Genomic DNA, 14762 nt, shown 5'->3' on the forward strand with positions numbered 1-14762 from the left:
TTAAGAATGCTTAGTCTCCATTTTAGTGTTGTGCAAACTGCCTAATAACTGTCTAATGACGCTTTCACACATGCAGTGTTTAGTCGGTTTGACTGGAACCCTGGTGATTTCCCCTCAGCACGGTTCTTTAGGCAGGTGAGAACACTGCACTTACACTCGAACAAAATAACCAGTCCACGATCATTTGTGCAGCGTGGTCGCTGCTCACGTCCGAATCAACTCTAGCACTGTCGAACTGCAACGAGAAAGCGATTCAACTCCCATCCATGGAGGCCCCACCTCGCAACTTACAGGACTTGCTTACAGGATCTGCTTTTAACGTCTTATCTAGCATGTTAGATACCCACAGCACACCTTCAGAGGTCTTGTAGAGTCCATGACTCGATGGGTCAGAGCCGTTTTTCTGGCACTCGGGGGACCTACGCAATATTAGGAAGGTGGTTTTAATGTTATGGCTGATGGGTGTATTATGATCTACATGTATTTAGCTCCAGCTCTGTGCATGAGTAATTTTATTTGTTTGTTTATTTCATTTTTTTATGTAAAAAAAAAACCAAAACAAACATTTCTACACATGCTTGGCAAAGGTTTGCCTATGTCAATGGGGAGGAAGAACGTGATTCTGCTTCAAGGTGTTAGAACCATCGTTCTGTCTACGTTTTAAGGTGTCAGAAACTACAATCTGAGTGTTTAAAAATAAATAAATAAAGTGTTTAAGTTGAGTGCATGATGACCTAATTATGCAGTTGAACAATGCTAAACTGGTGCCTGCATTAGCCTCGTAGCTCTAGTACACAACTTCAGACACCAAAGACTTCCTGGCTGATTGACTACATTTGGGGTAAGGGAACTCAGTCGCCTGTAGTTATTTTGAGTCCTCGAGCTGCACTTTCATGACACATACCACAAAACCTTCTTTAAATCACTTTGGGTTTTGTTTTATTAACATTCGCTTTAAGCTTATCCTTTTTTTAAAAAATTATTATTTTTATTATTATTTTTTTTAAAATCCAAACCTATTTTGGATGGCAGCGTGTAAATCCTTTGCATTTTACTTTTCATTCCTTTATTTATTTATTTATTTTTGGCCTCGTCATTTGCTGGACAGATTTTTGCCATTCAAAATAGTTTGGGTTGCGATTGTTTTGCCTCTTCTGTTAAGTGCAGACGTGTTAAGTGCAGCTGGGGTGTGTGTGTGTGTGTGTGTGTGCGCGCATGCCGCTTATTATTCTGCTTCTAATCCATTTGCTCTGGCTGTGTCTCAAATCAAATGACTGTAAAAATGCTCTCAATTTCTCAAATCTCACCCTTGAGAGTGGGCCCCTGAAATATCCAGATAGTCTTGCCGTCTCAGTCTGTCTTTACGTACCCTCGTTCGCTTCCATCAAGACACTCCAATTGTGCGAGTCGTCTTGTTTAATTACACGAGTCTGCGTTTGCAGCATGATGTAGGGAGCGTGTTTCGGGGATCGTTCAGATTTCGCGAACATGGCCACGAGCGAGTATGATCGTGGCGTGCGAAAACAAAAAAAAATTTGGTTTTAAATTTAGTCACTTTAATCGTGACATCTTGATTAGTCTACGCTGATGCCTCATCTATCACGTGAGGGTGCGGTTAAAAACAACCGTGCAGTGCCGCGCTGGTCCTCAGCACGTTTAGCGTTTGAGACACACTTGCTTTTGGGTGAGGTTTGGTGACTAGCGACCGCCGGCGAGTAGGAGCTGACTGGCCCACAGTAATGCACCTATGTGTTTAATGTACGTGTGCGTGTGTGTGTAGGAGGAAGACTCCTGTGCTGCGAGGCATGCCCCGCCTCCTTCCACCCATCCTGTTTAAATATGGAGATGCCCGAGGGAGCTTGGCTTTGTAGTGAATGCAGAGCGGGAAAGAAACCCCGCTACAAACAGATCGTCTGGGTCAAGCTGGGCAACTACAGGTAAAATAAATAAATTAAATAAATAAATGCAGAACGCACATGAACATGAACCACAAAGAGTGATGCAAGGTGGTACAGTGTAAGATGAGTGCAAAACAATGCTGCGTTGTACAGTATTTGTAGTGTCGGTGTGGGAAATATTAGAACTCGCCCGACCTTTTACCTCAGGTTGCCTTGACTGAAAATTGTGTATTTGTATGCCTATTTGTTTATTTATTTATTTATTTATTTTTATTCAACTGTAACAAAAAGCAAACGTTATTTCTCCCGTTGTGATTTCTCTGTAGATGGTGGCCCGCTGAGATCTGTAACCCTCGGTTGGTTCCATCCAACATCCAGAATCTGAAACACGACATCGGGGATTTTCCAGTCTTTTTCTTCGGGTCGCACGATTACTACTGGATCCACCAGGGCCGAGTTTTCCCGTACTTGGAGAACGACAAGAACTTCGCCGAGGGACAAATCGGAATAAACAAGACTTTTAAAAAAGGTATGAATAAACGGTGATGAGTTCATGGTGTGAGAATCGTCTACTTGCCACTTCACATGAATTTGATTTATATATTTATTTGTTTTTATTTATTTTTACCAAAAAGAGGCCAAAACAAATGGAATTTCCGTCTGTTTTGGGGCTTCCCGTGTTCAGCGTTTGAATTTATTTGTGGTGTCACACTCCACAGTAGTGGTTAATGGCTCATATGAAAGTAGACACTCGGGGCTTTAAGAATTTGTAGCTTTTCCACAAGTATTTCTTTTTCTTTTTTCTTTTACCCAATCTACTAGGTTTAAATGTTCTAATTCGGTTGTTATACACGGTGGTTTACTATCAAAAAAGCTTTTGTAGTCGTGGTCCGTTTTATCTCGGAACCTATGTTACCGAGGAGACGAATTATATGAATTGTTTGGCCAGCAATGGACTCGCACCCCTCCCCTTTCCTTTCACCCTGCTCACCAGCAGCTAAACATAGTCACAATACTCTACACACAGAAACCCAACAGTGTCCTGAATAATCTTATAACAGACTTGTGGCGATAAAATGATTCATTTGTGTATAGATTGAAAAATGTCCAATAAGTCAGTATCCAATGTACTAGGTGCAGTGTACACTTAGACTTATTTATTTTTTCTCTCCTTTTTTTTTTCCCTCTTTCACATTTGCAACGTTATTCCATCACATACTGCAAAAATATATAATATTTTAGCAAGTACTCATATATTTGATCTGGGCAAATTGAACTAAATTTTCTCTTTATTGGATTGCTTTTAAGCGTATTAGATTATAAAGACTATTTCTAGACATTTTTACTCATTTCAAGCTAGAAATCTTTCTTATTCGATTGGCAGAAACTTTTGCTCACTTCATACATGTTTATTTCTGGAAAAGTGCAGAAGTATCGATCAATAAAATGACAGTTTAAAGCTTGAACTTAGTAAATGTGTCTGTAAATAGGCTTTATTGTGTATATGTATATTAGATTATGATGTATATTAGATTTATTTATTTATTTATTTATTTTGCAATGCAACAATGTAGTACACAGTTTTCATTGCACTTGGAAAGAGTGCTTATAATATCTATATGGTGTGTGTAGCACTGGAGGAGGCAGCGAAGAGGTTTCAGGAGCTGAAATCTCAGCGAGAGACCAAAGAAGCTCTGGAACAGGAACGCAACTCACGACGGCCTCCGCCATACAAACTCATCAAGGTACAGCACAAAATCTCACTCTGCGACACACATTTGTTTTTCTGTCGCTCTAAACATTTAAACATGTATTTTAACATGTATCCGTTTTCTCCCATGCTCAGTGTAACAAGCCCGTAGGGAAGGTGCAGGTGTGCGTGGCCGACCTGTCGGAGATCCCGCGCTGCAACTGCAAGCCGAACGACGAGCACCCGTGCGCGCCGGAATCGGAGTGCGTGAACCGGGCGCTGCAGTACGAGTGTCACCCGCAGGTGTGTGCCGCTGCCGAGCGCTGCCTCAACCAGAGCTTCAGCAAACGCCAATATCCGAAAATGGAAGTGATCAAGACGGAGATGCGCGGCTGGGGCCTCAAAACCAAACAGGACCTCAAAAAGGTCAGTGAGAAATACGGATTTCTTTCCGCAGGTCATAACACCAGGTGATGGGCATCCTCGGGTGGACACGAGCAGGGAAAGTTCAGTTTGATCAGCCAAAATACAAACTTGATGACGTGACACGGCCAGAATAGTTTACGCTAAACATCTTCTACTTACATACTTAGCATCAGACTACTGCTAGCGTGCTAATCTGTCGAGAGTGGGGATAGTTTGTGACTGGTTTAAGCTCTGCTCATGTCCACCCAGGGAAATCGGTACATCTTATGCCCCCTACCGTTTCATTTAGCAGACACTCGTCCTGTCATGGCTCATCAACAACTGTTAACATGTTCCTTTTTGTTTCCAAGTTGTCTTGGAAACAGGACGTCATGTTTCAGAAGTGTAATTTTCGAGTTAAAATTGATGTGTGCGCGTGTGTTTGTTTGTGTTTGAACTGAAGGGAGATTTTGTGATGGAGTACGTAGGAGAATTGATCGATCTGGAGGAATGTCGACAGCGAATCAGCCATGCCAACAAGAACCATGTGACCAACTTCTACATGCTCACTCTCACCAAGGTAATATTTTTTATTTGAACCACTTTGGCCATGTCCTCAATCTGTCCCAGTGTGAGTGAGGACTTGCCCATCTTTTAGTCAAAGTGTGTGTGTGTGTGTATGTGTATGTGTGTGTGTGTGTGTGTATATATATATATATATATATATGTGTGTGTGTGTGTGTGAGATATATAGTATATACACACACACATACAGTATCTCACAAAAGTGAGTACACCCCTCACATTTTTGTAAATATTTGATTATATCTTTTCATGTGACAACACTGAAGAAATGACACTTTGCTACAATGTAAAGTAGTTAGTGTACAGCTTGTGTAACAGTGTAAATTTGCTGTCCCCTCAAAATAACTCAACACACAGCCATTAATGTCTAAACCGCTTGCAACAAAAGTGAGTACACCCCTAAGTGAAAATGTCCATATTGGGCCCAATTTGCCATTTTCCCTCCCCGGTGTCATGTGACTTGTTAGTGTTACAAGGTCTCAGGTGTGAATGGGGAGCAGGTGTGTTAAATTTGGTGTCATCGCTCTCACACTCCTTCATACTGGTCACTGGAAGTTCAACATGGCACCTCATGGCAAAGAACTCCCTGAGGATCTGAAAAAAAGAATTGTTGCTCTACATAAAGATGGCCTAGGCTATAAGAAGATTGCCAAGACCCTGAGACTGAGCTGCAGCACGGTGGCCAAGACCATACAGCAGTTTAACAGGACAGGTTCCACTCAGAACAGGCCTCGCCATGGTCGACCGAAGAAGTTGAGTGCACGTGCTCAGCGTCATATCCAGAGGTTGTGTTTGGGAAATAGACGTATGAGTGCTGCCAGCATTGCTGCAGAGGTTGAAGGGGTGGGGGGTCAGCCTGTCAGTGCTCAGACCATACGCCGCACACTACATCAAATTGGTCTGCATGGCTGTCGTCCCAGAAGGAAGCCTCTTCTATAGATGATGCACAAGAAAGCCCACAAACAGTTTGCTGAAGACAAGCAGACTAAGGACATGGATTACCGGAACCATGTCCTGTGGTTTGATGAGACCAAGATAAACTTATTTGGTTCAGATGGTGGCAAGCGTGTGGCGGCAACCAGGTGAGGAATACAAAGACAAGTGTGTCTTGCCTACAGTCAAGCAGGGTGGTGGGAGTGTCATGGTCTGGGGCTGCATGAGTGCTGCCGGCACTGGGGAGCTACAGTTCATTGATGGAACCGTGAATGCCAACATGTACTGTGACATACTGAAGCAGAGCATGATCCCCTCCCTTTGGAGACTGGGCCGCAAGGCAGTATTCCAGCATGATGATAACCCCAAACACACCTCCAAGACGACCACTGCCTTGCTAAAGAAGCTGAGGGTGAAGGTGATGGACTGGCCAAGCATGTCTCCAGACCTAAACCCTATTGAGCAACTGTGGGGCATCCTCAAACGGAAGGTGGAGGAGCACAAGGTCTCTAACATCCACCAGCTCCGTGATGTCGTCATGGAGGAGTGGAAGAGGACTCCAGTGGCAACCTGTGAAGCTCTGGTGAACTCCATGCCCAAGAGGGTTAAGGCAGTGCTGGAAAATAATGGTGGCCACACAAAATATTGACACTTTGGCCCCAATTTGGACATTTCCACTTAGGGGTGTATTCACATTTGTTGCCAGTGGTTTAGACATTACTGGCTGTGTGTTGAGTTATTTTGAGGGGACAGCAAATTTACACTGTTACACCAGCTGTACACTCACTACTTTACATTGCAGCAAAGTGTCATTTCTTCAGTGTTGTCACATGAAAAGATATAATCAAATATTTACAAAAATGTGAGGGGTGTACTCACTTGTGTGTGTGTGTGTGTGTGTGTATATATATGTATATGTGTATATATATATATATATATATATATATATATATATATATATATATATATATATATATATATATATATATATATATATAAATATGGGTTTCCATGAATTGGAAACTTAAAATGGTTATAATAATGATAGTATTATAGTATAGTAATATTATTATATTATAATATTAATAATAATTGCACTGTAATACTAATATTACCACAACGTTAAAGTAATTTGGAGAAAACTGTAAGCACTGCGTCCTGTTGGTATGCTGGATCGGTTTGGAAGATGTTTATTTGTGTTTCGTGTGTGTGTGTGTGTCTCAGGATCGCGTGATTGATGCTGGGCCCAAAGGGAACTTGTCTCGCTTCATGAATCACAGCTGCAGCCCAAACTGCGAGACACAGAAATGGACAGTGAACGGAGACGTCCGCATCGGCCTCTTCACTCTGTGTGACATCGCCGCAGGTGAGAGAGCAAGCACTAATCCAACGTTCTCTTAAGCTTGTCTCTGCTGCACAGTGCATTCAAATATTTGTAAAAAAAAATTTTATAAAATTTATTTTTAAAAAAGCCTGTATTTAAGAAGTTCAACTCTGTTACTTTAATGTAATTTTATCAAAACAATTCAAAGTGTTGGCCCTAAAAGCGACGTTACAACTGTGTTCTGTGGCTACGTCTCAAATGGAGTTTATAGGGTGTATAGTGCACAAAATAAATTTCAGTTAGCTCAATTTGGGCTCAGGTGGTAGAGCGGGTTGTCCACTAATCGTAGGGTTGGCGGTTCGATTTCCGGCCCACATGACTCCACATGCCGAAGTGTCTTTGGGCAAGACTCTGAACCCCAAGTTGCTCCCGATGGCAAGTTAGCGCTTTGCATAGCAGCTCTGCTACCATTCGTGTGTGAATGGGTGAATGAGAAAGCGCTATATAAGTGCAGACCATTTACCATTTTACTAAATAGGGTGCAATGGCACTATATAGTATATAACGGGCAGGCACCGTTTGCAGGTTGGTCTAACTGGGCTGGAATATCAAATCAAGCTAAATGTTAGCAAGAAGAAAATATGACTCTGGGTAAATACGATTCTCTTGCTTAAGAAAACTGCACAGGTTTCAGCATCTAGGGGTGCATGTGATACTGAAATGTAGTGTAGTGGTACTGATGTTTGTCTGTAGCATTATATCGTTGTAGGCTCATTAATATTTAAATGTAATTGAATCCTGAAAAATGAAATGCAAGTTTAAATTGAGGAAGTTAACTGCTGATGGGCTGAGTGGAGTGAACTGAAATGAAGTGAATCATTTATAAACTGTGAGTCGTGTGTGTGTGTGTGTGTGTGTGTGGACAGACACTGAACTAACATTTAATTATAACCTGGACTGTTTGGGGAACGGGAGAACGACGTGTCACTGTGGAGCTGAGAACTGCAGCGGCTATTTGGGAGTCCGACCAAAGGTACCGACACATACACACACAGACACAGGGGGGTTAGTGTAGTGTGTGTATCAACAGTTTGTGTGTGTGTAGAGAGAATACTAATAGCTAAAGCTACCTTTTAAATTTCTCCTCCCCTTTTTTGCTTTCTTGTTTTTTCTTTCTTCTTTTCTTTTTACGTTCTGTCTGCTCTGTTCAAACTTGTGTGTGTGTGTGTGTGTGTGTGTGTGTGTGTGTGTGTGTGTGTGTGTTTTCTCCTGTCCCTCAGAGTGCGGTGGTGTTGGAAAAGGAGGAGAAAGTGAGGAATTCGAAGCTTAAGGTGAGGAAGAGGAAGCTAAAGGCAGAAAGCCGCAGTCATGATTATTACTGCTACTGCTGTGGCGAAGGCGGAGAACTGGTCATGTGTGACAGGAAGGATTGTCCCAGAGCCTATCACCTGCTCTGCCTCAACCTGACTACGCCCCCTTATGGTATGCTAAGCCACAACAATTCACACAAGTGATTGATCCAAGTAGACTCAGTTAGCCTTTTGTTTCCACTCATACATGTTTGTGTGTGTGTGTGTGTGTGTTCAGGTCGCTGGGAATGCCCTTGGCACCAATGCAGTGTGTGTCAGCGCCCGGCCTCTGCGTTCTGCCACTTTTGCCCCGCCTCTTTCTGCCAGGATCATGAGGCGGGGCAGCTGGTGCTTTCCGCCCAGGATAACCGGCCCTGTTGTCCCAATCACGACCCGGAACGAGCACCCAGCCTCCCTACTGCTCTGAGGGTGAAGGAGGAAGAGGAAGCAGAAAGGGAAGAGGAGGACGATGGGGATGCAGAGAGAGAGGCAGAAGAGGATGAGGAAGGAGAAATGGCTGAGTGACTGAGCCAAAGCTCTTGTACTGAAACACTTCAACACGGTGACTGGAATTCCGAGGCCCTCCGTGCAGCTAGTGGGCGGTGTGCAGTTCAAAATCATCATACATTCAAGTTGGTTGTTGTCCATTCCAGATCTACAGCAGAGGGCGATCATTTATTGAGCCGGGGGGGGAAAAAAAAGTCACAATTTACAACTTCACTCTTTCAGATCCAGAAATGTGGAATCACACAGCACCCACTAATCGTCACTTTACCGATTTTCTTTTCTTTTTCAAGCCGGGTTCTAATTCATCCTCGGAGCGGAGCCGTGATCTTTTACACACTCTCCGGTACCTACAACACCTTGAGAACTTCAGTCGATGTACCTCAGTGTAAATAGAAAGGATTCATACGAGACACATAGATTCTCTACACTAGAATTTTCAGTACACGTCTGAATATCAGCTAGTTGTGAAAAAAAAGAAAAAAAAGGACCGTGACTCCGGTTTTGGTTACGTGCTGCCTCTTCATACCCGTGCGTTTGTGATTTGTAAGATATATATATCACGAATATATTTATGACTACGTTTACATCCACTCACGGTGTACAGTATTGTTCATTGGTATTATTAGTGAGTTTGATATCACTATTCTTAATGTCATTGTATACGTGCCCATTTTTTCTTTGTCCCCCCCCATCACTCGCTCATTTCTTGTCGTGACTGGTTAATTTCATAGTCAAGCACTTAAATTTCAATTTGAACACTGCCGTTGTTGTGCCGATAGGAATGTCAGTCCATAAGGAATTTTTAATTTTTTTATTTTTTTTTAAAATATAATAATTTTCAGTGATGTCGCCAATGTACATTCTTTTATTTTTATTTTTTTTAAAGCCTCATTTGTACACAATAGTGACCACTTTTAAGGTATCGTAATTACAGTGTACCTTAATAACCCAGTCGAATTAACAACCCAAGATTCTGACGCATGTAACAATGTCTGGAGTTGTTCATTTGAACGAACTGATAATGGCACCAATGGCAACGCATCATCATTATGCTTATTGAACTCCAAACGTTCTGTTTTTGTGACCATTGCACAACCAGTTGGAAATAGTCTGCAGTGGAGCATCCATATTGAAATGAATTTCTAGCACGTGATGAAGGCAAAAACCAGCAACGCCTTTCTGTGGGTTGTATGATGGTTACCGAAATGTATTTTAACATTTAATTACTATTCAATATGCTACTTTATTAACTCCGTAGCGTTGATCGTGGCAGACGTTCAGTGCATCCTGGCTCAGTGTTCAGCGGGGCTGCACAATACAAAGATATTAGACCTTGTTAAAGATGGACCAGAACCAAGAAGATGGATCTACTGGGTCATTTGAATGCTGCTGTGATCCATCTAAACACTTAGTCATGTTCATCTGGAGTGTCTGAGATCAGGATAATCCCAACACACAGTAAAATATTCAGCACCCTTGTATAAATCATTATTGCTAATATATCAACTATTAACCCCCGCTGAGCTGCTTACCTAGCCAGACGTGTGGGTTCATTTTCCCTCCCACTTCGCCACTACTCGTTATTAAATCTAATCCCTTAATATTCCAAACGTTCTTCGAGTCTGCAGAACCATGGAAGTCTGTCACTGCCAAAACAACGCTTTTGAAAACGTGTTGCATCCAGCAGTGGCCCTGTCCTGTACACTTGAAATCTGGAGCGCTGTTCACGTCTCATGCACTTTTTGGTTTTGTTCGTGGTGTTGGAGTTAAAATGGCGAGTTTGTTTACACTCAGAGGGTTTAAAAAAAAAAATCCAGCACGTCGCTGTTCGTGTCATTTGTCACCGTTTTGAGTTATGGGAAAATATCTCTGAATTATTATTATTATTATTATTATTATTGCATAAGAGTTTCTGTTTCTCCAACAATTTAATTTCAGTGATTTTTATATATATATATATATATATATATATATATATATATATATATATATATATATATATATATATATATATATATATATAAATATAAATATAAAAAAAATTTTTAGTGGGGGGAGGGGGGGTTATAAATCCTATACTGTACTAAAATATTTAGGTTTGAGTGTTGAACATTTCCATGGAAATAACCAGAGTGAATATTGGAATAATTAGATTTTGCAGCTAATGATTGTGTGATTTATGTTACTGCATCTGACCAAGCAGCAGTTTTGCTTATACTTACACTCTGAGGAACTGCACAGTAATTACTATCCTATAACACTCATTATATGTACACTTTGTTTCTTTCTTTCTATTTTCTCCATTTTTCCTCTATTTGTTCCATGTATTTCTATTCCCCATGTTCTTTCTCCCTATTTTTAATACACACTGCAATTACTTTCTTTCCTCCCTTTCTTTCTTTTTCAGTTTTCCCTATTTTTTTCCTTCTTTGTTTTTTTAAAATATATATTTTCAATTTCTTTTTCTCTTAATTCTTTTTTTTTTATCTTTTCTTTTCCCCTATGTATTCTTTCTTTCTCCCTATTTTTCCTTACTTTCATTTACCGATTTTTTTTTTTTTTTTTTTACTTTTTCCAATTTTTCTTTTTTTGCTTTTCCTTTTTTTTTTTTTTTTTTTTTTTTTAAATGTCTTTTGTTCATGTTTTCCTTTTGTCTGTGATCTTTTTCCTGTTGTTTCCTCCATGACGTTCAGGTCAGTGCACGTTATGACAAGTCTACTATCTCATAATAATGACACCTATGTGACATGCTGGATTTTTATTTTAATTTTTTTATAGTGTTTTTTTTTTTTTTTTTTTTTTTTTTTTTTTTTTTGCGTAGCGGTTTCGATGATGAGGTACGACTTTTTTTTTTTTTTCTCGTTTGTTTATCATTAGCACTTTTCTCCATGAGTGAGCAATGCAGTTTGCGCAGAGCGCACTCGATCTCCAGTCTCCGAGAAACAATAACACAGTAGAAGTGTTTGGTATCCTGACATGAAATATTTGACTTTTGTATGCCCTTATTGTATTTCGACTTTCACTAATTCAATACAAATGAATTGTTTCAGTTTCCTTCTGATCGAATGCCTTTCAGTAGTCCTAGAATTTGTATGAGTATAAATTGAGCTAAACGATTTAAAAGGCATAGTGTTACTGATTGGACGTTTAATATGAGCCTTTGTTGCCATATCAGCCATTTTGTATTTACCTCCTTAAAGAGTGTTTGTGCACCGTACTTCACTGATTTCATTTTTTTTTATACGTGATCTAAAGTGTCACGAATCATCTTGTGCATGTTTGTGCCTGTTCTTTATGTTGTTCAAGTTTATATTTTTTAAAATGATGCCATCTCACCAGCTCCAAGGGAAATCATTTGTGTTGACGTATTAAGGATGTGTCACATTCCTTTCATAGACTGTTTAAGGAATCTTGCTACTGGACTTATTTCTGTTGTGTGTAAATCTTAAGTGTTAATGTAAAACTCACCACGTGCGTTGAGTCACAGTATACACTCCAACTGAATAAAAGTATCGTAAATGATATTATCTGGGTAGAACGAGCTTCTCTGAGTTTCATAGAGGGCTGTGCTCCTGAGCTGGAGTGTGGCCACAGTGTTATTATGTTCTGGGAGGTTACAGCGTCAAGCTCGTCCAACTGTACATAGTAGAAAGTAAAGAACTCCACTATCATTATATCGTAGTGTCTAAAGAATGCCTGTAAAATTACTTCTGAATGTTTGTGAACGTATAGGCACATTCTTTTTGTAACTTTCTTTTACTGTATTTTTTTATTTGACCAACTTTTGAGATGGGTTTTTTTTTTGTTCTTCAGAATTGCTAATTTATTCAGAGAAACAACATTCCACAGATTTACTCGCTCTCAGACTTGCCTGGTTCGACTTCAATAAAAACTCTACTGAATGTTCAACTCTTTTTGTTCAATGTTCAACTGCCTTTATTTCAGAAAAGATGTGCAAAAACACTGAGACTACACTGCCTTTTTGGGGGTTTCTTTTTTCTTCTTCGTTTCTCTTTTCTCTATTCATCTACATGCATTTTGTTGCCTCTAGGTCGGACTATGCCTTGCTGTCTGGATGTTCCAACCTGTGCATGAACAAGCTCCAGTTAGTCCAGATTGTAACAGCCAGAATCCTCAAATTGGACCACATCACCCCTATCCTATCCACACTGCATTGGTTCCTAGTAAAATACTGCATTGATTATCGGTAATTAGTAGTATTTTATAAAGTACTGAAGGGTCTCGCACCTCAGTACCTAAGCTTTTGGGTCTTTTATTATTCGCCATGCCTGCAGTACAGTGCAGGCTCTTTGGTGGTACCTAGAATAATGAAGATTACAGCAGGGGCCAGAACTTTTTCTTACAAAGCTCCACAGCCTTCCCATTAATCTTCAGGACTCTGACACAGTCTCAGTGTTTAAGTCGTAGCCACATTAAGTGGCTGCTTAATGTCCTAGCGTGGTGCCCTCATGTGTTACCTTCTGGCTCTCCCTTTTAGGTATACCGTCATAGCTAGTCTTCCCAGAGGACATGAGCATACCTAGGCTATCGGGCATAGCCGAGTTGATGGTTTATAAGCACCTCACTTGACTTTCGGCTGTGAATCAGAGATTATAACTCCCTTTCTGTTTCAAGGTGTGTGTGTATCGTCTAGCCTTCAGCTGGTGAGCTGTTTTACAACACCGTAGTGACAATGAGGAGTTAAAGGGTCATGAAACTTCCCGCTTTCAGCTTAAGTCTACCCCTCAATGTTTTTGAAAACTGCAGTTTAAATGGGTGTGGATGGCTGTGTGAAGAATGGAGGGGGAGTGGGTGTGGCAGGGGAGGAAAAGGGGGTAGGCTTTCAGAACACACAGTAAAGATGGATATTGACAAAGTTTGCAGTGGCAGCAGTATGCAGGGCTCTGTTGAGGCAGAGGCCTTCTCTCCTCCTGAATCCCCAGGGTTAATGGAGACACAATGGATAGCAGTACAGGTCCTTTGCCCTGTCTATTTGAACCATTAGCCCGTGGTGTGACTATGGAGGAAAACAAAACAAAAGCGAATGGGAGAAGTGTCGGAATGGTAGTTAGCTAATAGGCTCGAGTGTTTCACGAATAAAAGTGGGAAGGCTGTTCCCTTCAACGAGGACTCTTGTTGCATAGTTTTGCATGCGATGGCCCATGGACCTTTAAGTGGTTTAATTAGCTCAAAAGGCAAGTAAAACTGTTATGGTTAAAAATTAGACACATGCCTCATTTGATTGCTTATCGCATCAAATTGTGTAGACGCAAACTGCTTTCATGAGCAAGTCCACCTTTCTCCAGTTCTCATAGCTCTCCCGAGACAACACACTCGAACTCACACCACTGAAACAAACACTTGCGATGCATTTGAACGCCTTTCTCATCTACTACATCTGTAGGAAAGCACCACGTGCCGTCATGAATAAGTAACCGACAGTGTCTTCTCATAGGATAAGAACATGCAGGCTCATGAATAATTATGAGACAACGACATGTCATCAAAGTACTATAGTACATTGCCAAGTCGCTAACTGTGACATGTGACACGACGAGATTTTAAACTTACGGACCCGAACACTTCCGTTAAAATCTCAGAAAATGTAGTTTAGTGTTTCATGACGCTTTAATGAACCAGCAGTGGTGCTGTGCCTGATACACTCAGAACCCCCCACACACACAATACCGTGTCAGTGTTGCTTCAGAACTGTCCTCTGTTCAGTGCTGCTGTCTTTGTGTGGATGGACAGTGAAGAGAACAGCTGGACTATAGGCAGTATTAGTACATCTATACATCTGTAAAGTCACCTGTACGGCAACTAGACCGTAAACTACTAAAAACTACCGTAAAAACTGCTCACTCTTCTTAACATTCTCTTTCTTTCCATCTCATTTTTTTACTCCGTCTATTTTTTTTGCTTCTCCATCTTTCAAAGTACTTTATTGGCATGATTGTTTACATACAATATTACCAAAGCATCAAGACAGAAAATAAAGGCGATTTTATTTAAAAAAAAAAAAAAAAAGATAGTCTCTCCTTTCTTTCCTTCCCTTTGTTTTGTCCTTTCTT

General features: G+C 40.8%; 1 protein-coding gene across 3 annotated transcripts in view; it reads left to right on the forward strand.

Moving 5' to 3' along the window:
• The window catches only part of nsd3 (nuclear receptor binding SET domain protein 3), a 31052-nt gene extending 20463 nt beyond the window's left edge, over positions 1-10589 (forward strand). For all 3 annotated transcript variants that reach the window (XM_053645367.1, XM_053645368.1, XM_053645369.1), the window contains 9 exons: positions 1781-1937; positions 2225-2427; positions 3531-3643; positions 3745-4014; positions 4457-4573; positions 6736-6877; positions 7762-7868; positions 8116-8317; positions 8423-10589. In XM_053645367.1, the coding sequence (XP_053501342.1) occupies positions 1781-1937; positions 2225-2427; positions 3531-3643; positions 3745-4014; positions 4457-4573; positions 6736-6877; positions 7762-7868; positions 8116-8317; positions 8423-8709 (1598 nt within the window). In that variant the 3' untranslated portion in view covers positions 8710-10589. The remainder of the gene's footprint in view (positions 1-1780; positions 1938-2224; positions 2428-3530; positions 3644-3744; positions 4015-4456; positions 4574-6735; positions 6878-7761; positions 7869-8115; positions 8318-8422) is intronic.
• The last annotated feature ends 4173 nt before the right edge of the window (positions 10590-14762 follow it).

This window comes from Ictalurus furcatus, chromosome 16 (genome assembly GCF_023375685.1).
Source record: "Ictalurus furcatus strain D&B chromosome 16, Billie_1.0, whole genome shotgun sequence".
Lineage (NCBI taxonomy): Eukaryota > Metazoa > Chordata > Actinopteri > Siluriformes > Ictaluridae > Ictalurus > Ictalurus furcatus.